Source organism: Numenius arquata, chromosome 2 (assembly GCF_964106895.1).
Source record: "Numenius arquata chromosome 2, bNumArq3.hap1.1, whole genome shotgun sequence".
Classification (NCBI taxonomy): Eukaryota; Metazoa; Chordata; class Aves; order Charadriiformes; family Scolopacidae; genus Numenius; species Numenius arquata.
The window spans coordinates 1,204,728-1,230,581 of NC_133577.1; the positions used below are offsets into that span (position 1 = coordinate 1,204,728).

At 42.6% G+C, this 25,854-nt stretch overlaps 1 protein-coding gene across 1 annotated transcript in view; it reads right to left on the reverse strand.

The window, feature by feature from the left end:
* Nucleotides 1–25,854, reverse strand: part of PTPRK (protein tyrosine phosphatase receptor type K) — a 310,488-nt gene that overhangs the window by 143,872 nt on the left and 140,762 nt on the right. The window contains exon 7 of the mRNA XM_074144586.1: nucleotides 25,211–25,504. Coding sequence (XP_074000687.1) covers nucleotides 25,211–25,504 — 294 coding nt within the window. The remainder of the gene's footprint in view (nucleotides 1–25,210; nucleotides 25,505–25,854) is intronic.

A 25,854-nucleotide genomic window follows, 5' to 3' on the forward strand; every position in this document is an offset into this window, starting at 1 on the left:
ATGACCCCAAGGAACGCTCACATACAGAGCTGTGAGGTGTTTTCAGTTGAAGAGCCCAAAAAAAAAAGGAAAAAAAAAAAAAAGAAAAGAAAAAAGATAAAAGCAAAAAAGGAAAAACAACAAAAGAAAAAATGAGTTTCATTTAAACTGAAGTAAAACTTTCTCTGGCTGTCTCACAGTATAATTGTTGCCAGGTAGTTTTTATCCTTTTAAAAATTTAGCTTAGCTCAATTTCAAAACAAAACATTGTTTCAAAATCAAAGAAGTGGAGCCATTCGTTTTGAAACCACTGAAATGAAATATTTAGGCTCCCAATACTTCTCCTCAGCTGAAACTACTGCATGAATTGCATCAAAACAAGAAAATAGCTTTGATCAATACAGCACCGTGTCTTTCAGTTAATACACTATTTGCATAAACAATTTCATCAAGCATTGCTGTGAGTGTAATCGGGACCACAGAAAGAAGTCAATCTGCCAACGGGGTAATTTGCTGTGGGATGTGAACTACGGCGTTGCTTAAATTCAAGGACAAGAGATGGAGTCGCCAAAGAGAAAATGACATTTCCACTGGTCCCCCCCAGGTTTTTCCCCCTGACCTGGTGATGTGGCACTGCCTCCCGTGTCTGCTTTAACTGGCTGAAACTACAGGACGGAGAGTTTCTATGCGGAAAGTATTTGGGATGGATCTGCTTTCCCTTCCCAGATAGAGCCAGAGCCATCACAGAATCATAGAATCTTCATGGTTGGAAGGGACCTTTGAGATCATTGAGTCCAACCACAAAAAAACCCAAACCAAAACAAAAAAAACCCCAAACAATCAAAAAAAAAAACCAAACCCAAAAAACCACCCTCCCACAACACACGCACAACCACACCCCACACCCACCCACCCACAGACACAACCCAACAATCTCAGGCACTAGAGCATGCCCTGAAGTGCCACGTCTACACGTTTCTTAAATACCTCCAGGGATGGCGACTCCACCACCTCCCTGGGCAGGCTGTTCCAGTGCCTGACCACTCTCTCAGGAAAGTAATTCTTCCTGATATCTAATCTAAACCTCCCCTGCCCCAACTTCAGACCATTTCCTCTGCTCCTGTCATTATTCCCTTGGGAGAAGAGGCCAACAGCCACCTCTCTACACCCTCCTTTCAGGGAGTTGTAGAGGGCAATGAGGTCCCCCCTCAGCCTCCTCTTCTCCAAACTAAACATGCCCAGTTCCCTCAGCCTCTCCTCGTATGACTTGTTCTCCAGACCCCTCACCAGCTTGGTGGCTCTCCTCTGGACACGCTCCAGCAGCTCAATGTCCTTCCTGTAGTGAGGAGCCCAGAACTGGACACAGCACTCGAGGTGAGGCCTCATCAGTGCCCAGTACAGAGGCACCATCACTGCCCTGGTCCTGCTGGCCACGCTGTTCCTGATACAGGCCAGGATGCCCTTGGCGTTCTTGGCCACCTGGGCACACCGCTTTCTCATGTTCAGCCGGCTGTCCACCAACACCCCCAGGTCCTTTTCTGCTGGGCAGCTTTCCAGCCACTCTGCCCCAAGCCTGTAGCGTTGCCAGGGGTAAATATATGATCAGAAGTTCCTGCTGCTGAAGACTGAGGATCAAGGCGAGGAGAGGACCACCACTAGGAAGGGCTGAAAAGGCACAAAGGGTGTAATTCCCTGGAATCCAACCCAAAATTTGCATTCCTGCCCCGTGGCCAGTTTCACATTCCTTCCCTGGCGTCAGGCATTAACCCCAAGGGACCAGGTGGACCCAGCAGAATCCCGGCCTGGCCGCCGGGCTGGTCTCCAGCGGCAAGCCCCGAGTGTCCGCAGGTTGCCAGCCACAGCTTAATGGAAACACAGGCCAGGACGGAACAACTCGATCTTCTGCCAGGAGGAGTAGTTGCCCATTTCGGATTGAGGGCAACTTTGATCAGAAGCAACAAAACGAGCCCCAGAATTCCCCACAGACACATACGCCGAGCCTGGGCACCGGGAGCAGCCCGCGCGGCGCTCCTCGGGGGCCCGAGGCCTGGAAATAAAGCCAAGGCCTTTTGGTTTCCGGCATGAAATTTCTGCAGAATAACAAATGGTGGTTGGCTTCATAATTAACAGTTTCAGGGGGCTTCTACAATATGAATCAGACGGAAACAAAATTTGAATAATGCATCAGTGAGAGTTCATGTTCTAGTAGCCCTATGTGGATTGTCAGTGTGCATTCCAGTAGCTCGTTATGATTTATCTTCATCAGCCATGGGCTGAAATTACCAGACTCCAATTACTTTGCTTCCCGTGTTCAAGAGAAGAAAAAAAAAATAAAAAATAACGTCAGGCCTACCACAGGAGATGGTTTAAAATGCCCGAGGTAAAGAAAGTAATCTACTGTTCTCTGACATTCGCTGTCTGAAAGTCATTCACATTAACAACCATTCAAACTTGTTTAGTGCAAACCAATTGCTTCTATTTTCCTCTTGTCACTAACATTAGCTTCAATTCAAATCTAACTCTTGGAAAATTTCAAAATGTAAAATGAAATTCAGTGAGGCCTGACAGGGACATGTACGGGTCTTGACAGAACAGACTGCTACTGAATTTATCTTCCTTAATCTGTTAATTTTTAAAAATTCTATTTTCAAAGGAAAAAAAACCAAAACTTGATGATCTGCACTTCTTTCACTATCTCCGGGAAGGTAAGAGATTTATGCTGATGTTTACCAGACTCGCATTTTAATACTATTCCAAACACAACAAGGACTATGGAGGCAGAAAAATAGATGCGCTCAATTTAAACTAACAAATTAAGCGATTATTTATGAGCACAACTTGAGGTTTAGTTACACAGCAAAATACACTGAATAACTTAATATCCCTCATCGCTGTGAACGCTTAGACTTGTATAAACAGGTCATTAACTCCTAAATACTTTGGGCTCACACGGTCAATGTCCACAGTGAGACAGGGAAGCGGGTGAGATGGTTAAAGAGCAGGAGCTGTCACGGAGCGCTCGGACTGACACCCCGGAGACTGGCCTCCATCAATGCTCATTCTTCATCCCACACCCACTAGGAAAATGCTTTAGTGACTATATAATACAGTCTATTAGTCTATATTATCTATATGTGACTATATATGGTCACATATAATATATATTTTATATATATATACACACTATAGTGTCTCTTATAGTTAAATAAACCAAAAAAAAAAGCCCATAAGTCACCCACCCAGCCTCACTTTATTTGGCATGATGTGTTTAAGAATAAAACAGACAGCAAGTCGTGTTACTAATGTGAATTCAGAATATGCTCCAAATGATGACTTTTCCTGTGGGTTGGGGAGGGGGGAACTGCAAGGACAGAGGGAGAATAGTAATTTTTGTTTTCTTTTGTATTTGTGAAATGAGACAGGAAAGAAAACACATCCGAGCCTGGGCTCGCTGTGATAAATTCAACCACATTTCAAGCAAATCAGTACTCTCATAGTCCTTTATGGCACAGCATAATTCAATCCAAGAAAAAGCCAAATCATCTCCTACATGCTACAGAAATGATAGTAGTAATGCCCAGTATTACACAGTTAATTGTTTCTAAGCGCTGTACATTCATTATTTTTAAACCAGCAGTAAAGACATTACGGACAATAATTAACTTTGAAGAATTTGGGGGGCAATGGCTGGTTTACAGGCAAAATCAGATGGGTTGCTACGAGCCTGATGTCTACAGCTTAGACATCAGATCCTGTCACACAAACATGACATTTCCCTACCCAGCCAAATAATACGCTGGTTTTTGCAGCGCACGTCAGGACACACCAGCTCCCTTGGGAAGACTCCGCTGCGACTCTGAGACAGGCGGGTCAGCATCACCATAACACGCAGAACACATCAAAAACCCACCACAGCAGTTAATGGTCCTGAAAGAGTTTGACCTACTGCCTTATACGAACACTAATATCACTATTTTTACCGGTGGATTCAGCTTGAAGCTGGGAACTAGAAACGTGACTTATAATTCCGGTTTTAGTGTAGTTTCACCACATGTATTTTTAAAATATTCACATTTCCTGATCTAGACAGAATATGCTTTTGCAGATAAGTGCCCAAGGAAAGAAGAGTCAGAAAATCAAAACCCTGGTACTGCCCCGACCGTCTTAGCACTCCAGCAGTTAGTTAATTAATGCCTGTCAGCCAGCAATTCTCTCCCTCAACATCTCCACCAGCACAATCAGCAGATCTCATTTTCTTCAGCGAAAAAGTCAAGCGGCTCCAATTAAATTGCCAAGAAGGGGGAGACTGGAGCTAAGGTGCCCGGCTGGCTTGGCGTGGCACCAGGCAAAGGGGCCTCGTGGGACCTTTTCCACTCTCCCCGCCAAAGGGAAGGCCGGGGAAGGCACCATCCAAGGTGGCATCATGCAGGGGAGATGCAACAGCAAGAAGATGAAGGACAGTAACACCTCAAGGTGTCCGTATGTAAAGCAAAGCTTGCAGTCAAATAACAGCAGCCAAATGAGGTAACATCATTAGAAGCAAGTTAAGTCATGTAAAACCTTGGGTCGTGGTACCTCAAACACCTTGTTTTGTTTTAAGGAAAGAACTCGCCAGTACAAGGGAAAATATTCTGAGATAAAAATGCCTACAGGAACATCATGGGATTTTTGGAAGTCTTCAGACCCATAATTCTAATTATGTCCTTATAACTGATGTACCTCTATACTTCTGGAAACAAAAAAAAAATCACACTCTGGAGGCCCCTGGACTGATTTTATTTTCTTGCTCTTCTGAGCTGGGCTGTCTCGAGCACTCACGTGGCAAATCCCACATTACTCCCTGCATTACAGAACCCGGGGACCTTTTCATGTGCTGGCAGAACTGCTGTCATAAAGCTCTGCAAACATCAAGCTCTTTGGGATTGGACAGGGAGAAAATTAAAAGAGAATCTTTTTGATTAAAAAGCTAAAAATATTAGAGCATTTAAATTCTCAGACATCAGATACATTGGTACAATAATATCATACACTACTTTATTGCTGATTTTCCACTCTTTCTAGGCATCAAATACTATTACTTGTTATTTGGTACTGGTAATAACTTGGAAGTTGATTATTCTGACTAATTTATTTTTATGACACTTGATAAAATATTTTTGTTTTCATTTTTGACAAAGGGAATATGACTCAAAGGTGTTATTTAATTTTTGCTATTTTCACTTTTCAGTGGAATAAGCAAACTTTGTCTTTCAGAAGGTAGGCTTCTTACGCAGGAAATGACTGCACTCATTTATTACCTGTATCACATCTGTAGTAACTCAATCTGCTGTCTTTCGATCAATCTGCATTGCTGGTTTCTTGAGATAACTGAACTGAAATGTTATTCTATATCCTTGTTTCAGCTCTTATTTTCTGTGGAAATTGCACCACAGCAACAGGAAAAACAAACCAGTTATCATTATGATTTTCTTCCAACTGCCTGAACTGAGCTATTTGGAAAAGCAACAAATGGCTTTTTGGAACATCTCAACCTGACACAAAATCTTACGACGGTAAGTAGCAGAGCCAATGGTTTTTCAGGAGCACAGTGAAGCCAAGGTCTTCATTGTGTGTATGTGGAAACAACACAGAAGTACAATTCACACTATTATAGAGTATCTTCTTCCTAGCAGAAAACGTAGGATAATACCTCTCAAGAATAACCCTGGACATGCAGTCTCTATACTTTGAGAAGGTCTGCAGTTTCCTGAGCGTTTCCTGACCCACGGTTTGCATGCTGAAAGCTGAACTGCCGAACATTTCTGAATATTAATAATAAATCTTAAGCACCAGCTGAACATTCTACCCAAGGAATGCAATATTCTCCAAATACTGAGTTTTCCAGTGAGTCCAAGTATAACGAGATGGTATTTCCCAATAAAACTTCAAAACAAGCGGGTCATACCTGATGGCACTGTTATGCACTGAGGTCTTCCCAGTTGGCTGGAGCTTTGGTTACATCAGGAATTCTGTGGCCACTGCAGAGCATAAAGTGTCTGACAGGTTTATGTCAGATTTTAAGCCAAGCATGCAGTTTCATTCTGTTGATGCTTAGGGCAAAGAACAAAAATCATAAAAATCATGTTACTGAGAGCTCAGGAAGTCGTGCCTTGGGAAGGCCCTTATTATTTTCAACAAGTGCTGGACACATCCTTTAAAAATCAGGCACAATTTAAGATAGTTGGCCTGCATAATAAACTGGGCCAATCACTGTTATTTTCTTTTAATATGGTCATTTCCTTGTTTCTTTTGCATCAGAAGTTTACAAACAGGAAAGGAAAGGGTTGACCTCCCATCTTCTTCCAATAACTTGTTTCTTCTGCCTCGTCAGCAGAGGACAAAAAACATATAAAACCAAGCAAAACACAACCGTAAAATTATATGTATTGCTAAGGCAGTTTGGGACAGGCATTACAGAGAAGAGTGAAGACACAGGGAATAGAAGCTGATGCTGGTGGGACAGAACTGCAGCCGTCCTTCGATTCACAGTAGCCCACATCCATAGATGTATTTCAATTTCCAGGTTTGGTATCAGATACTTAACTGGAAATTGAAATCCTGATACAACAGAAAGGTGGAAAGTGAATACCCGAGGCTGGACGGTTGATGAGAATAAGATGTGAAGTGGTAAAGCACGTCCAATTCATTGCCATCAGCACTAGGGAAAAATGGCTGAAAGGAAGAAAATTATTACAACAGCCTTGTATCCTCTGCCTTGTTTCATATTTTTAAAAGAAAAACAAACAAAAAACACAGCCTCCCCAAAAAAAACACTAACTCACCCATCACTAAACACCTTAACTTTTATCTTCCAGAAGAAAGGGAGAAAGGGCTGGGAGTTTGGGATAAGACCTTCCCAAAGACATACTTCCATAACTCACTTCAAAAACTGGACGCTGAATTTATGAAGTGAATAAATCTACTCTTAAAAGAAGAAGGAAGCAATGCTGAATAAGAGGAAAGGGCTGCGTGGTAACATAAATGCTTGAGAGGAACATAGGGTGAAACAAAGTGCAGACGCTTTTATCTTACATCCCTTCACTTTGGACCAGATAAAGTTGAGTAATGTTTCAAGCGTGATATATTTCCAATATTGTAATTAAAATTACAGCAACAAGGAAACAAAATCTATACAGAATTTCTTCTACTTAATAATGAAATATATAAGGCTAAATTACGTTAGTGCCAATTATATTAGCATACTTGGTCGCAAACATTTTTAAATTAAATGTGCTTTTCAACTTAAATGCTAATTGCAAGAGTGCAAAAAAATACAGCCTTATGGGCTGTCATAAGAAATAGCTCGAAGTTAGCACTTTACTTAATTATACAAAAATGTAATATGAAATCGATTTCCTGTGTGCTGTATTAGTGCCTTGCTTATTACAAAATACTTTTGTATTGCCTTTGTCAACATAAATTAGACTTGCACAATTTTTTCTAAGAACACTGTTAAATTAAATTTAAAGTAATGCAAAATTGGTATTGCGCTTCTGTGCTTTGCAAGTGCAATGCTAAACTGATGAAGTAAGCTTCTAAATGCCATTAAACCATTGTATTTCCTTTTTATTTTATAATGAAACTTTAAAAATCAAAATAGTTCTTAAAAGATTTCTTCAATAATCTGCACCAAGAGCAACCGAGCTACCAATTTTAAATGAAAAATAATAAAAAAAAAAAACAGCAAATTTGCATCCTGTCTATAAAAACTTTAAAACTTGCATCAACTCTTTGTTCATTAAAAATCGAACAGCAGAGAGAATGCTACCGGCAATTAATTTTCGGCACGGCTTGCGTTATCATTTCAAGGTCAGGTTTCACTGGCCATGCCTCAGAGGGAGCTTGGTTTCAAGGAGAGCACTAAACGCCACTCACCAGACACACATCATTAAACGTCTACTTGGAAAACTGAAATTACCTGCAATAGCAACAACTGGAGAACTCTGCCAGCCCACCTCCACCCACTGACGCTCCAGACAGATGTGGGTGCCCTTCGGTAAGCCTTCAGGAGCCACCAGGTATACCACCCACGGAATGTTCGAATCTATCCTTAATAGGATATCTGACCACAAATCCAAAGACTGGTTCAGCCCCGATGATGCCAGATGGGAACACAAACCAGTGCCCAATACTCCTGGGAAAGACTTAAAGCACCTCCCCTGGTTTCAGCTGGGACAGAGTTAATTTTCTTTCTAGTAGCTGCTGTGGTTTGGATTGAGGAACGTTGATAAAACATCGTGTTTCAGTTGTTGCTAGATAATGTTTATATTAGCCAAGGACTATTTTAGCTTCCCATAAAAGCTGAGAGGGAGCATAGACAGGACTGGTCCTGGTTGCTGGGGTTAAACCAGGACAGCACCTAAAAGCCAAATTATACACTGCAGGGAAGAGAAAGGGCAGCCACTCTTGGCCCCAGCAGAGACCAGCAGTACTCTTGACACACGGGATTACTACACCACCTGTATCATGCAAAAAAATCTAATCTCTTCCATACCAGCAACTGGGATATAATTTTCCATCTCTAGCAACTCTTAGATTTTCTCCAAAATCCTGTCCATAAACTTTAAAAAGATCTTGAAAAAATAGGTTCCTGCCCTCCCCATCTTTAACTGGAAAAACAAATCTCAAATTCTACTTCTTGGGTGCATAGATAATTCTTTCCAACTTCCAATCTATATTTATTTATAATCTATATGACAATTCTTTTTTATTTTTATGTTTACTCCTACTGCAATTTTCTGACATAATTGTTAAGATTAAGTACCTCGTTCTCTCACCACAATCTATCTTTCCGATGCAGGGGTTTCTAAACAGGCATGTGAATTCAGGCAGCCAGGTCACAGGTGCAATTTATGGCCCCCACTCCTGTGACTGACTGAAACCAAGACATGACTGTGACACAGAGATGACAATTTGGAAAAAAGCACTGAAAATAAGTGGCCGCTTCTTTGCAAATGATACCTGGCAGGAACATACTGGTTTGTCTATTATTTTTTTTTCAAATTCGTAAAATACTGCAGGTATGGATTTTTTTTTTCCTTCATATCTATTGTAATACACCGGGGAGAGAAAATAGTTCTAACCATCTGGCTAGTCACTAAATGTATTATAACCATGTACGGAGAAATGTTCCAGTAAGATGAAACATTTTTTTTTCTTTTATTTACAAAGCTATCAGAATATTTTTCTTGAAATTGAGACATAGCTCAACACATCTACGTGTTTGTGTGCATATACACAGTTTTAAACCTCAAAACAAAGGTTCCTCTATTTCTTTCATATCCTTTTGCAGAAAATATAGCCAGAGAAACCTGTGAATGGTGACGGACATTTGCAAGCGATTGCTGGGAGCAATCAGGGATTTCAATTTGACACTGAAGTCCACACAAAGCTACACCTTTTCCCGGCCTGGAACACAGCAGAGAATATTGGTCTGCCTTATTTTGTTTATTTTTTTTAAGCAGCTAAGCAAGAATGACTGCTCGTGAAACATGTCTTTCACCATGACTCCTTCAGGAAGTGTTCCTGTTGGTTCCTCCCTCCATGCCTTGGACAATTTCCATACAAAAGGCAGATGAGAAGACATCCCACGCCTCGTTGCCACATGCTGTTTCCCGATCCCAGCTTCAAGGATGAGCTGCCCCTTTTCATGCCAGACTTTCAACAGCACAGGAGCAGCAAGGATTTGCAAGGGACAGGTTGGATCTCACGTCCTGCAGTGCCTTGATCTCCTCCACAGCTTTCCAATACCGTAGATCTAAGCTGCTAAATCTGGATCTCACCATCTTCATCTCCTCTGGCCGCTTCAGCCCATACCAGTCTCTACCCTGCACATCTTCCTCAGAAGGACCTGGGAAGCCAGGAACTGCCCTCACACTAGTGGCCTCAGGAAGGAAGAAAGAGAAGGACCTTGCAAGCCAACATGAGCTGAAAGACATGACCCAGAAGCAGCCGGGAGAGGGAAGATTCAGGAGCTACAAGAGGCTAAAGTCTACCAACTAGTTCATCCCTAAGTCAGCAGTTAGCATCTCACAGAATCACACAGAATGATATGGGGTTGGCAGGGAACTCTGGAGATCATCCACTCCAACCCCCTGCCAAAGCAGGTCCACCTAGAGCAGCTCACAAAGAGAAGTGTCCAGGTCAGTTTTGAATGTCTCCAGAGAAGGAGACTCCACCACCTCTCTGGGCAGCCTCTTCCAGGGCTCTGCCACCCTCACAGGAAAGAAGTTCCTCCTCATGTTTAGATGGAACTTCCTATGTTCAAGTTTGTGCCCGTTCCCTCTTGTCCTGTCCCTGGGCACCACTGAAAAAGGACTGGCCCCATCCTCCTGACACCCACCCTTTCAGTATTTATAGGCGTTGATCAGATCCCCCCTCAGCCTTCTCTTCTCCAGACTAAAAAACCCAAGTCCCTCAGCCTTTCAAGACCTCTCTCGCTCTCCCCCTCATTTTGTTTTTTAAACCGGAAATGCTGTCCTCTTGCATAAGGACTCCAGTTGATGCTGACACAGTAGCGGATGGGGAGGGAGGGTTTTGGTGAGCAAACGCTAGCCTCACCACTTCTGAGACTCGCTCTGTCAGACCCTGTCAAGGGAACAGAAGGATCCTCCAGACAAAGCGAAAAGCCCGAGGGCCAGCAGCTACGGAGGATGCAGTCTGTTAACTCTTAGCGCACACTCAGCACAACACGAACCCTGAGGTGACCGACTCCTACACAGAAATGGATTTAAAGATGCCCCAAGAACACTACAAAAACAACAGGAACAAATATAGGGATCACTGAGGTGAACACTGACGACGCAAGTCCAAAAGACGGAAAGTCACAGGGAAAGAAGACTTGATCACGTCTGGGTTTACATCCCAGATCCGATGGCAAAACAATTTCTGTAGCCTTCTCAGAGCTGGAAGGTGGCTACTTCTAATGCGATTTAACTTGCAAAACAAAGAAAGCTAAAGCTTGTCACACAGAAACCCACTACCCATGCTCTAACTTAGCTCATGAACGTCAGTCAGAGTAATGCTCCAAAGTGTGCAAACTCTGGCAATTTAAGTTTTTGCATGTTTTATGCATTTTAAGGCAAAGAATTCTCTTTTAAATGTCAAAATGCATTTTTTATTAATTTTCTTTTTCTCCAACTGCCAGCAGAAACTTTCAAGTGAAAGAACTTAAAGGATTTTCTTGTCTGTTGTTGTTGTTTATAGCAAGTTATATGAACAAAAGCTCCATTACAGTAAGAGAGCAAACCCAAGTATTCAAAAGTTAAGAAATGCCACCTTTGTACATCAGTAACAAGCTTCATTCAATTTCCTTATGTGTATGCATTATGATATGATGTTTAAACACATGATTTTCCTTTGAGGCAATATGGAAAAATCTATATATGTAACGTCCACTAATGTAGATGGCACAAGCTGAAAAAAAGCAATCCATACAAGTGTGTGGGTATTTTTCCTGTATTCCTGGGGCACAGCTTTTAAATAATCAAACCCCAGGCTTATCGGGGGACAGACATTACTGACAGCTGCGGGAAGACAGAAGCGCAGCAGCATCGTTGTCTCACCGCACGAGCCCTCACACACGAGGTTCATTTCGTCCACGAGGTATTTTTTAGAGAACGTCACAAAAAACTTTGCTTGGCCTCCAAGCGACCGATATTACCTTCACCACCCAGCGTGTGATTCCGCACGTGCCAGGGTAGTTTATCTATCAGGTTTCCATACTGATGCAGCCACGCTACAGAGAAAGTGCCCTCAATTTGATTTGCTCCGTCAACGCAAAAAAAATTCCCATTGTCCTAACTCTTAAAACATATTCATCTTGTAATTGCAGCTAAGAAAAGCTTACACTACTGCTTTAAAATGAAAAGAACAGAAACACAGGCACACTAACTAGATATTAGGTTATTAGAGAAGTGATTCTGGTTATGCATTGGATACTGATTTTATTTTTTTTTTAAATTTATTGTATCTGATTCAGATCAAGTATTTTGAATTTTCAAATCCTTCAAATACGGGAATAGTGGGTTGCTCCACTGCACCACAGGTTAAAAAAAAGCAGCAAGTTCCAGGCTGGCACTGAACGTTACTGCAGAGGTTTTGTGTTTTGTTTTGGTTTTTTGTGCAGAAGAGCAATTCCTCATTTTTGTAGATGATAATTTAATTTCTCCTTACATATGCAGAAATCTAGCAGTTGCAAAAGCAGTATCGATTACTTCAGAATTAAAGCAAGTTTACTCTAAAATGTATTTCACCAATATCCAGAATATCCTGCCGACAGTGAATGCTGAGATTGAAGGGCAGGAACTGAGGGCTAGGGAAGATGCGGAGCCTCGCTACCAGCTATTGCAAAAATAGCTTCCCACTGAGAAGTTAAAAAAATAGCCCAAAACGCTGTTACAAAACCCAGCGCGCACACACGCTGCTGGGAAGACAGCGGGAAAAGAGCGACTGCTTCTCCCCAAGGACAAATGGCAACCAGAACACAGCCAAGAGGCTACTGGGCTCAGCCTGGAGATCAGACCCCAAAAGAGGAGCCAGTCTGCAGAAGGGCTGGAGGTTTCACGGTTGTTCTAAACCAACAATAACTTACAGGCTACCGAAAAACAACGCCTCTCCCTTCTAGCATATTCCAGGCAGCTCTGCGGCCGGTTTCAGAGGAGAGTGGATGAGCGTTTCCCCATTTCAGCCAGCACCCAGAGCCCGCTCGCGATGTATTAGCTGAGCTCCAGCCAAGAAACAACCCGACAAGTCAGAAGCTGAAGCAATATGTGTCAAAGAGATTGAATTCCACCTTCATATTAGTACAGAAGAAGACAGTGCATGATTATTGCTCGGAGCGTGTGGTTGTTTAGGGGATAATGCTGGCACCTTAACAGCGAGGAGTAATGGAAATTGTCTGTCTTGTTCTACTTCTTCCCGAGACAGTCACTCGCGATACGGCTTGTTACTCTGCCAGGTCATTTCTCTCTCCAGGCTCCTTAAATATCACCTGTCCCGGCTGACAATACATCTCTCCGATGATGACATTATGCTTTGTCCCTTGCTAAATAGCCAGACACTCGCTTTACCAAGGATGAAAAGTTACACTTGACTCGCGGAAATTAAAACATTACAGGCTGGCCCCTACGTCAGAGCCCTGCTCCCCCCCCACCCCTCTGCGGGGGCTCCCAGCCCCCCAGCACCAGGGCATCCTCCTCCGCAGCAGCCCAGCCTCATGGCCCCCTTTATGAGGAACAAGAACATAAAGAAGACTACTCCCGACATGGCTAAATTCAAAAAGATGGATTCAATCATTAAAATTTCAAATAATAATAATAAAAAAGCACATACAATGACTTCCATGTTCTTTTAAATGCCATCACATCCACTGAGAGGAACTTCTGCTACAGAAGTTGCACCGCTTTGAGTACAGAATCATAGAAATACAGAATGGTTTGGGTTGGAAGGGATCACCCAGTGCCACCCCAGGGGCAGGGACACCTTCCACCAGACCAGGTTGCCCAAAGCCCCCTCCAACCTGGCCTTGAACCCCTCCAGGGATGGGGCAGCCACAGCTTCTCTGGGCAACCTGGGCCAGGCTCTCACCACCCTCACAGCAAAGAAGTTCTTCCCCAGATCTCATCTCAATCTCCCCTTTTTCCGTTTTAAACCATTCGCCCTCGTCCTATGGCTCCCCTCCCTGATCAAGAGTCCCTCCCCATCTCTCCTGGAGCCCCTTGAGGGACTGGAAGGGGCTCCAAGGTTTCCCCGGAGCCTTCTCTTCTCCAGGCTGAACCCCCCCAACTCTCTCAGCCTGTCCTCACAGCAGAGGGGCTCCAGCCCTCCCAGCATCTCTGCGGCCTCCTCTGGACAAAAGATTACCCCCTTTTCTCTTACCAGCAATTATTCCGTGCAGAAAACAACTCGGCAAAGCTCGGCTCCAAAAAAGAGACCTTCAGCACCAGAGACAAAAGAATTTCTTCCTGAGCTTTCAGCGCTAGGAGATACTTAACCCTCACCACAAGCCCACACCAGCGGGGGAAGGCACGGGATGACACACAGAAGGACGGGGAGAGTAACAGCAGGATATTTACAGAGATATTTTTGCCCTCCAAGGTTGCAACACCTTACTGTAAAGGCTACAGGTATTCTGTAGTTGTTGCTCTTTATTACAATTGCTGTGTATTTGATTCCAATCCCAAGTAACTGCCGAGACAGGCGGAAGGAAGGACGCCCATCGCACCCCAGAGCCTTGCACAGAGCTACCGGTGCAGGACGGCTGCTCTTCAGAGGCTGGAAAAAACACACATGGGGCCTCTAAGAGATGAATTTTAGGAGAAAAAAGCGCATAATGGAGGCATCTGACATTTTCTAGTTGAAGTCTGTCCAGAAGGCAGACATTCAGAGCGCGCTGAAAGGAGAGCACGGCTTCCACAGAACCCACTCCCCGTGGGGCACGGCCTCACCCCTGGAAACCCACGGCACATCCATTTCCAAGAGATCTTTAAATCACCTGGAGTCATCACAGAAATCATCGTATGGACTCAGAGCTCCCACCTGAAACTTCTTAAACGTTGCTTAGCACGGGGGCAGTGAGCTGGTTTGTGAAGGCAGTATTGAAGAGTGGCAGCGCTTTGGTTCCCGCTGTGGGAATCAGATCAAATTAACCCAGGGAAAAAAACCCTAAGTTTGTGAAGTGACTTTATTTAAAGTACACAGCAACTCGTAAATTCAGGACTAAATAATTCATGGTAAGACATAAAGATCGTGATTATATATGTTTATTCATTTCTATACAATATTACTGCTGTATTTATTTTTTTTTCTTGTTGTATAAACCATGGGTATATGCTCTGAATACGCCCACTGGTAAAGTGACAATGAAAAATGCCTCCCGTCTCAATTTGTCTTCCAAATCCACGTTCACCACCTTTTCCAATTACCGCTAGGCGAGATAAGTCATATCTACAAAACTTTTTACTTGCTTTTTTTGTATAGGTTCTTATACTGTATCCATCACCGTACGATCTGCAAACCTTCTACAAGCACATTACCCAATGTGAGTAATTTCTACAACGTACCGTTTGTTCCCTCATCCATTGTTTAGACAGAAGCGTCTGTATTTTTGCTTCTGACTTCTAAGTTGCGTTTCAAGGCTGGAGGGGAGGTAGGGGTTTGTGTTCCAAAAACACCAAAAAGCCAAGCAACAGAAAAGGAAAACTTTGTGATGGCAACCTAAGAAGTCTCCGAGGTGAAGGGGCACACACACAAACACACACACACAAAAGGAACATGCTCAACTAGCATGATCCTTAATTACGGCCATTCAGAGAATGGGAGACAAGTGAAAAGGCAGGAAAAAAAAATTAATATAAATTTATATATTAAAAATAAATAATTAAGTTCAGGAATAAACTGATCTCCACCGATTGCTGCATTCTTCCCACACTCCCCATCCCATCCCTTACTGCCTCCAGTGAACACCACAAGCAGAAGACTCTGCACGGACAGGCACAAAGAAAGGTCGGCCACACCATGAGCTGAATGCAGAGCAGTTGGACTTGTCTATTTTTCAAGGGACCTCCCTCCACATCACCATAAAAATTGCATCAGTAACAAAGTTTGTCACCGAATGAATAAAAATTCATTCTCTAACGTATGATCTTCACTGCAGTAAATTCTAATTACAAAACTATTTATCTGTGGAAAGCATTCAGACTGATAAAACCAAGATCTCATTGCAAACAGAACAATAAAAGGAAGACAAAGCCTTTGCTGTGAATAAATCACACGAGGTAAATAAAAATGAGATAAATTGCTGGGGAAATGCATATTAACCCTGTTTTCAAATGGCACGAGACGCAAAGTAAACTGATTTGTCAAAGGTGACAAAACAGCCCCAAACAGAAAACAAGCTTCTTGAATCGCGGCTCAGCGCTTTGAGGGTCGTTACTTTAAGGAAGTAGGAACTAGTTTACGTGTTTGTAATCATCTAAGCTGCTACCTGCTGTAAACTGTCAACGCTGCAAATGGTATTCCCAGTGGGTGCCCCTGCTCTGACATTTCAGCCTAATTGGTAGAGTTCATTTTGCAGGCAAAATAAGGTACATTGTTGAATATATTTTCACCAGTCCCTCACAGTGAGCATAATTCTGTAAAATAAAGGTAATAAACTGCAAAATGTGCGCTTATGGTACTGTTAGGATCTGAAATGTTTAATTATCTGAATGATAATTAAACATGTTTCCATTTCCAAGAGTAATGAAATAGCTCTCAGCAATTAATAATGACCTGGAAAACAAACTGCATAAAATGAAATAGTTTTAAAAGGTAATAGGAAGTGAAATGTAGCAGTATACAAAAGAAACGGTAGGCTGTCTGTGCAGTGGGGCTAGAGCTGGGAAAGAAGGAAAATAAATTTCAACCACATGAGAAATCATCACCTAAAATCATGTCTGCGTCTCTAAAAATAGTATTCATTCTGGTCACGTCACACCACCTTAACAACAAGATTCTGTTTCCAGATTTTAAGTTTCTGCCAGAATTCTTTGATTTTGGTTTCCTCATCCTCTCGACAGTAACCATTTGTACGACACCTTTAATTCCATAGAAGAGGATGCTGCAGGGGAGGGGAGGACTTGGGGAGATGGGGATAAAGCACTTGGGTCAGAAGGGAAGTAATTTGGCAATTTCAAATATTTCAAATTATTATATTGTCGCTGGGCTACCTGAAACACAGATTAGCAGCACTCGGCTCAGAACACTGTAAATTATAAACCAACTCTTTTTTGCAGTGGGTGTTTTCTACCACTTTCACAGTTTTTTGCCATTTGCCATCTTTATCATAGTTACATTTTCTTTATAAATTATGTGGAACTGTTCCTGAAAGGACCCAAATAGAAATGTTTATTCAATTAATCCATAAAAGGGGTTTTAGATGTATTAGCCAGTTCTCCATTTGAGTTGATTTTATTCTGGTTTCTTAATCAAAATGTTTTATATCAAATTAAATGCATTAGAGAAGAACAATATCGCCTTTATTAACGAAATCTGTAATCTAATTTAAAAAAAAATCAAGTTATTCTGACAAGATCAGTATTCCATAAACCCGTTGACTGTCTCTGATTATATTACTTCCTTAATTCTTCATTAATCAACCCTTGTATTGGCTCTTCCATTATTCTGTTTAGAATTAAAGTCAGAATGACAAGTTTTTAACTAATTGGGTGATCTTGATCCTTCATGTCAGTATTTTTAATGTTTGTTTTCAAGCAGTCTGGAATTTCCAAGGACTTTTATTATTATGATTATTTTTTAAAAACAGCAAACCACGCCAGGTAACATTACAAGTCTTGACAAGCCATTTTAGGATTCCGGAACTACTGATCACCTGAGGAGTAACCTGACATCAGCTGCTGCTTAACGTGCTCCTCAGCCTATGGTTAGAATGAAGCTGTTTCATCATCGTGCCGCATAAAAGCATCACCTGGTCCATTCCCGCTCTCGGCACCAGCAGGAGGATTTACTGAGAAATACAATGAAGAAAGTGAAATTCACTCAGTTCTGCCTCACACGGTCCAGGTTTAAATTTAGGAGGAAAGAATGATACTGCCTGCTTTTTAAATGAAACACGGGTGAAAAAATAAATAAAATAAAAAAAAAAAAAGCAAACAAGAATTAAGTGAAAAGCAAAGATTCATCCATCAGAATAAAGAAATCCAAAGAGTCAATGTCGATAAGAACCAGGGCTTTTGGGACGCCTGTCCTAACCTTTGGAGGATGTTAATCAGAACTTTCTCCAGATCTCCCACTGCCATGAATGACATGATATTTCTCTGTAATGGCTTTGGAGGAGAAAGACATATGGGGGAGAGAGAAAGAATAATGAAGGCATCTGGGAATTCTCATCAACATCCCTCCCCCTCAGCACACGCTGCTGGCACCGCTTCCCTCTGCCACCCTTCCACATCAGCCCTCCCTGCCTACTCCATGCTGCTCCACCAATAATGCCAAAATAACAGTGAAAAATGAGCCCGCTTCCCAAACTCTGCGTTTAACTGCTGCAATGGCCAGAGCCAGCTTTCAAAACCTTATGAAAATTTTCCCCACTTAATTTTTAATAGAGTGATAAATGAAAGTACAATAAAAGCCAGTCCTATGAAAGTTGGTTTTATTTAGGTACTTACCAATTCTCACACACTGTAAAAGTAATATTGCACTCCTAAACAGCTGAGAGACCTTAATTATGAAAGGAAACTAAATTAAAAGTATCAAGCACACTAATGAATCACACTAAAAAAATATTTATTTCAGTTGAAATTAAAAATAGAAGTTGCAGTTTGAAAAAGAGCTGCAGTCTCCAGAAAGGGTAAGATTATCCCAACCTGCAGTCCTGTTCCTCGGCAGCGAACAAAGACCAAAACCCAGTGACTATCAGTCCCCAAACCCTGGAGAAGCTATAATCAGGCTCTGAGTTATCTGGCCCAGGTGCATCCACAGCATTTTCAAGTGCTGCGATATGAATTATTGCCCCCGTCTGTTCTTTTACAGCTGTAACAGGCGCCGTGGATTAATGTTCTGCAATACATTTCCTTGCCACAGACAGTGCTCCTCTCAGAAACCTGATCTATTGACTGGTTACACGCACTTGGGATAAATCATGATGGTCTCAGGGCTGCGGCGCGCTCTGCTCTGGGACAACCTGCCCAACAAGCCCAGGTGAGATGGGAGATGGAAGAATGGCTTGGAAGACAGGGGAGCTCCAGGAGGATCGGCAGCCCCGCAGCCTCCATCACACAGCTGAAGTGGAAACCTGACCTAGTGTCCTTCGCCAGAAAGAGAGCCACTAACTTCAGCTGAAGGACTTCACCCTACAACTCCCTGAAAGGAGGTTGTAGAGAGGCAGGGATTGGTCTCTTCTCCCAAGGAACAGGCGATGGGACAAGAGGAAATGGCCCCAAGTTGCGCCAGGGGAGGTTCAGGTTGGATATTAGGAAAAATTTTGACACGGAAGGGGTTATCAAGGATTGGAATGGGCTGCCCAGGGCAGTGGTGGAGGCACCATCCCTGGAGGGATTTAAGAGCTGGGCAGACGTGGTGCTGAGGGACATGGGTTAGTGATGGGTTTTGTCAGTGTTGGGTTGATGGTTGGACTCGATGATCTGAAAGGTCCCTTCCCACCCAGGCAATTCTATGAGTCTATGATTCCATCAACACAATGGACTTTGCACCCAAGCCCTCCCTGGCCAGCATGTTAGGTTCCACTGACCACAAACATGTCTTGCTGTAGGTAACTTGTCCTGTCCTATCCTCTGGTAGAGGCTTCAGAAAGAAGGCAAAGGAAGAGGTCACTGCACTGCACACAACAGAGGCTTTGAAAAGTGGGTGGGCACACTAGAGGAACCCACCCAGCTAGGTCTGCCACCCTAACCCCAAGCAAAGAGTGATTCACTGCTGAATCTGGCACTATGCAATAAAGAACTAGCCGTGAACAAGGCTTATTCCACAAACAAAGCACAGGAGAGCTCAGGAAACCCATGTCTCATTGTATAAGACATTCGTAATATCATAGGAAGAAAACTTCCAGTTAGTGCAGAGGGAGCTTGCAGCTGCAAATCCCAAAAAAATGATACTAAGCAAGGCTGAATATAGCAAACAAAAAAAAGTTGAAAACTAATTTAGGGGAGGTCAGGGTCTGAACTTGCAGTTTACTGCCAATTCACTGAGTCATCAGCATCGCGCTCCTTTGAAAAAGAGGATACCGTGCTTAATTTACAGAATGTGACAAGAGCCTGGCTGGGCAGCCTGCCCGGGCTCCTGCCTGGAACCTCAGCTGCGCTGCCGTCCTTTCTCATGGATATCAGCATCGTTAGGATTCTCTGTGTGCCGCGGGTATCTGAACAGCAGCGAGCCGCACAATGAGCAGGGTATGGTGGCATGTGCCAGCCAGTGGCCCAAATCAGAGAGCTCTTCTACAGGGTGCCCTCTCCAGAACAATTCCCCCATTCAGCCCTAACGGGAATCTGATTAAGTTCCTCAGCCCAGACTTTCTCCATTGTTTAAATACCCTTTTTTCTTCCTATCGCAGCCAACTGGTAAAGCTGTACGGAACAAGAGACTGGTGCATTTGGTATCTGATAGCGAGATCCTAAATGTTTCCAATTACTACCTGGCCAAAAGCCCAGAAGCAGTCACGAGCGCCAAACACATTTGTAAAAACAACAGCAACTTATAAATATTGCTGTAAAGTGGGCGCTTCTGCAACGACAAACGTACAATAATTTTTAAAAGTATCACATCCATTTAGTTTCAAGTTGTTCATCTTTAGTTTACTCTAAAAAAGTGTTCAACTTGTAAACAACAAAAACATGAGTAATAAAAACACGTAATTTAAGCACTCAAAATGTATTTAGGCTCCTCTTGAAGCTATATTTTAAGTCTTGAGTGATATCTACTTCGAGGGAAAAAAAGGCAAGGATTCTGTTTGAAACATTAAGATAACTGTTTTGCTGTAAAGGGAATTATTTTCTCTCTGTCCATTTAAAAAAAAAATTTAAATGATTGAAAACTACGCATTTATCTGTACTTTTATTAGCTTTCAAAGATTTAAATAATAATTTGAGATGCACTACTGCAAGAGACACAAACAAAGAGCATGGCTTAGCCATTCAGTGCCGGATTTTCCAGAACCTTCCCGTGATGTTGGCCATTACACAATTTTACAACCCATTGCCTGACTTCCCAACGTCCTAAAATTCTCCAGTCCAGCCCACAGCAAAGTCTGGAAATCCAGCTTCCCACCTCCAACCGCAAAAGGCAAACACCCCCCACCGAAGCGCCACTCCACGCATCCCGCATCGGCACAAGCAGATTCCACACGGCACCGTCCCCCCTTTCACTCCAATCATTTTAAAAAACAGTTACAATTTTTATGTAACCAAAATAACATTTTAGTTCTCCAGATGGCCACGCAAGGTCACTTTCCCAACGACAACACTCTCCCTCTGTTCAAAATCCCAAGAAAATGAACAAAAACCTTAAGTTGCTTTCGTTTTTCACCGTTTCACCGCGTTTTGCCTTTTTTTTTTTTTTTTTGCTAGAGGTGAATTCAGCAGTATCCTCTATTCTGTGTATATTGTTTTTAAAATGAATAAATGTGCAAATTGTAAACAGATATTCTGTGCTTGACAAAGGCCGGCAGGAAGCAGCCCAGGTCCCAAGCCTTCAGGTGCCAGAGCTCCACCACTGGACCAGCATCTTCGCTGTCATGCTTTGATGTTACCTACAGCTTGGTCTCTGTGATGGGTAATGACATTGAAAATAATAACAATAAAAACAACAACAACATCTTCTTCCATATACATTGATCCATTCTCATCTCTGATAAAGCTATAAAGCTTCTTCTTCCCCCTACCCCCTTCCTCATTATCAAACCCATATAATACAGGCAACAGTTTACTAAAATCAAAGTCATTTGGAAAAAAACCCCGAAAACACACAGGACTCTTTCTCCAGCTGCTCTCTACAATTCTTTATGTTTTGCTGAAAACCAGACCCTGGCACAGAACCCCAGTAACGTAGGTGGGAGCAATCCCCCTGTGTACATATATTAAGCTCTGGACAGGCTGAACTATTGACCTCCTTTGCCACTAAAATACCAGTTAATCTTAAAACTGAGCTGGGAGCTGTTACTCAGAAGCGGCAGAGAATAACTCCTAACTTACAGTTGATAAAGCAGGCTAAGTGGATAATTTTAGATTGCCACGTATTTTCTGTGTCCCCCCCAAAAAGGAAAAGCAATCACAACTCCGAGGATACGCTTGGCAGGACAACGCACCCCAAAGCCACAGAAAGGATTACTTTGGTTAAGTGCTACCCTCTGCCTTTTGTTTTGGTTTTAAAATGCTTGAGAAGTGACGAATTGGACCAATGACACCAGGCAAGAGGTGAAGCTGTACTGAAATAAAGCCCAGGTGCCCCCCGAGGATGGATGGGGAGGAAGGAGCCCTTCAGCATCGGCAGCTCCGCATCCTTTGTGCCGCAGCCGGGAACGCTCGGCACCGGCCTCCCCGGGGCTCAGAAATAGAAACACAAAGCACACACCTGGCTCTTGAGGAGGGTGATGTCAGAAGGTGTTTTGCTTAACAGCAATCTTACTGCAGCTGTTTAAAAACGCTCGGTGGTTTTACGTATTTGACCAAACAGGGTGCAAGTTTTCCAGCCAAAGGGTGTCCCTCAGCCTCAGCGGGAAACGCCGGGTGACAAACCGGCTGGGGGAGAACTTTTAACGAGGGGAAGAATTATCTTGTCATTAGAAAACAGGTTTGTTTAGCATTAGCGGAAACATTTACCAAACGAGTCACCAGACAGCATTTTTGCCGTGAAGACGACAGAAATAGGATGTAAATACCTAATGATAAAAGCGCACGTCTGGTACCGCGATAAGGACATCCATCCCCCAAGCCGCTCAGAAGCAGAACACACCTCAGCAAAGCACAGGCCAATGGACCCATCGTATGATGCTGAGAAATGTCATGAAATCATAAATACTGAGCGAATTATGTGAAAAATCATTTCCAATCTTAATTCGAAAACAATGCTAATATTTGCTGAGCTATTAAATGAGCAGAAAGCCGAATACTAACCCATTCTTACTGACGTGTCAGTGAGTGCGCTGTCGCTGCCACTTGGAATGTGAACATTAAAAAACTCATCAGACCAACGTTTGCTAACGTGTGCTTTTTAATCCATATAGAGAGCAGTCAAACTTCATGCTGAAAATGCATTTATCTCTTGCCACTTCATTTGACAGCGAGCAGATAATCAATTATAATTTCCTTCAGAATTTGAACTAATACCTAGAAAACTTACGGAAAGACAAAATTGACAAAGAACATCGACAGCAAAGAGAGTATCTGTCTGAAAAATAAGTGATCTTGTCAGAAACAAGAATTAGGAATAATTGAAGAGTCTCCAGAAAGAAGATAGTGCCGCAGAGATGTCATCTCCTACAGCAGAGTAAATCACCTGCCAGTCACTCCTACAACCCCAGCCGAGACTGCAGGGAGAGCCACTCCATTATTAGCTTTACCTTTTCTTATAAATCTTCTCTTCGGAAAAGACTAATTTTGTATGTTTATACTTTGCCTTCTACAAGCAAAATGTTTTTAAAGAAATATTCTCATAGATTTGCAGTTATCTTGCAGAAGCCATGGGAGAACACTGTGGGGAAGGAAGGGCTGTCTTCATTTTCCAGAGCGGGGAGAAGGCAGAAGGGTGACCTGCCCCTCGACCCGGTGGTAGACTGGTTAATATTAACACTTATTCACCTTCTCTTTCATGGAATAAGAAGAACCAGTCTTACTGCAAGGTAAACAGCTTGGCATTTTATTATTATTAAAATAATATTGTCACGGAAGTTCAGATTTTTCTTGTCAAGTATTTTTTTGATCTGGTTCATTTCATAGTGGATTAAATTAAACTGAAAATTTGTCTCAAACCAGACTAGATTTTGGTGCCTTCTATGAGAGTGTTAAGTTAAAAACAACTTAAAAATAAAAATCACACCCCAATAACGTTGTTTCCCCTAAATGGCTTCTAAAAATACGTCACATAAATCATGGCTTCCTTTCTTTTCCTTTCCCATTAAAAAGCTTTAGTCTGTCACAACCTGGGTAAATGAAATTATATTTTTTCAAGCACTGGGAAAAAAAAAAACCCTGAACATTTGGGATTTGTTATTCTCAGCTCAGCCTCTTTCAAACAGAAGCTGTTTTCAAACTCCTACTTTTTCAGAACAATGCCCAAACCAATTCAGCACAATAAATCAAGGCTTTAACCTCAACAGGTGAGATCTCAACGACTGTCATCTTAGCCAAGATGGACACACAGGTCTTTTTGCTTCACAGGAAAGACGGACTAAATAATAAATAAGATCACAAATTCAAGAAAATGCCTTCGGTTTAGTCTTGCTCCACTGTGTGCCTCAGCTCCCGGCAGCGCTCTGCCTGGTTTCAACACAGATTGTCTCATTTTCTGGGATTCACACCTATCGACCCACCCTGCTTGAAGTTCTGGCTTCTGATCCGGACCCGGACCCTGAGCCTCCTCCTTAATTAAACAAAACGAGTGGTCATCCATGGCCAGGTGAGAACTCGAATAGCTGTCCCCACTGAGGGCTGTCACCAACTCGTGGAAAAAATATTCTATTTACGCACATATACACATGGCCCATGGAAACCTGCAACTGCAGCCCTTCTTTCTTAATATTTTAATGCGTTTTTGAATAGATGGTTATCAGCACTCTTTGCTAAATCTAATAGAGTGCAAAAATTCCTGAGATTGGAGGGAAAAAAAAAACCACAATTTAATTTCTGCTTATTTGCCTCCCAGTCTGATTGCTCAAATCTGTAATTTTTCCCCTCTGCAACTATGAGACGTAGGTATTATTTTTCTTCTTAGGAAAGCCAAGATTAAAATAACTTTAAGTAGCTTTAGAAGGGAGAGCATATAACCCAAGTTGGCAGTTCCTAATCTTCTTGGTGCTGGCCACGCAGGGGCACTCTGGAAAACCAGAAGCACACTGCAGGGTTCAGCAGCACGTGATTTTGGTGGTGGCAGCCAAAAATGGAGAAAAAAACTCTATTAATATTTGCAACTGTATTTTAGGACTCTGAGATTTTAGTTTTGTAGAGATTTAGTAGCTGTATTTTAGTTCTTGGAGATTCTGGAAGTCTATGCATATCTGCTTGGAAAAAGAAAAAAATACGCAAAAGTACACTACACTTTTTGTAAAATTCTATTTCTTACACAGATATTCTTTTTTTTTTTTCCCCCAAGGAAGTTCCTTTACGTGCAAGTTTACTTAAAATGCAAGTGAAAATATGAAGGTGACAAAACAGATGGTTTTTCCTTTCCAGAAACGAGGTCTCCTTCCTTGCGTGAGGAAAAGTAAGATTTTTTTTGGTTTAATTTCCTTAGCTTACTAACATCCCGCCTCCTAACCCACCTTCCCAGGGTTAGCAAACAGCAACGCAGACAGTGACCAGGATACAACAAATCCCTACTGGTCCCAAAACTTGGGGGTTCTGTGCGTGCCAAGGGAACCTTAAAGTCCTGCTACAATTTAATTAGAGCCACAAGCCTGATGACCAATTAAATCATTAAATAAAGAGTTTTGTTGGTTTGTTTGTTGTTCCGGAGCGGCACTCACCAGCACACTTGGTCCTGGTGATGAGGGGTGGCCCTGGTTGTCCGGTCCCACCTTCACCCGGTCTGGTGAGCAGCACCCGGATCTCGTATTCGGTGTCGGGGTCCAAGTGCCAGAGCTTGTAAGTGGGGGCGTTGACAGCGTGGGTCTCAGTCCAGGTCCCCGAGGTCATGCGGTACTCCACTTCCTTCAGGATGATGGGCCCGTCCCCGATGATGGAGTTGGCGTTGAGTTGAATGAGCAAGTAGGTGGGCCCAACGCCCAGCAGCTGCGGGGGGGCTATCGGCCGAGGCGGCTCTGGGGGGGAGGCAGAAATAAAAATTAAAAAAAAGAAAAAAAAAGCCAGTGATAAAACAAAAGCTGGAAAACCCATTAAGTGGATGGTACTTTCCACAGAAAGTGAACCATCCAGAACTGACACCACTGGTGAAGAGCAGAGGAGAATTTGAGCCGATGGAAGCGAGTGGTGCACCGCTGGCATCTGACCAACACTACTTTTTCCATTTAAAAATCTCAGCCAGGGACCACAAAATCTGGTCTGGTTTATATATTGCTACTCCTTTACATTTTTCTCTGGAAAAAAATCTTGGTTCTTGCTCATTTATATAATTAACTATGGCAATAACTTGGCATTTTCAGAAACATAA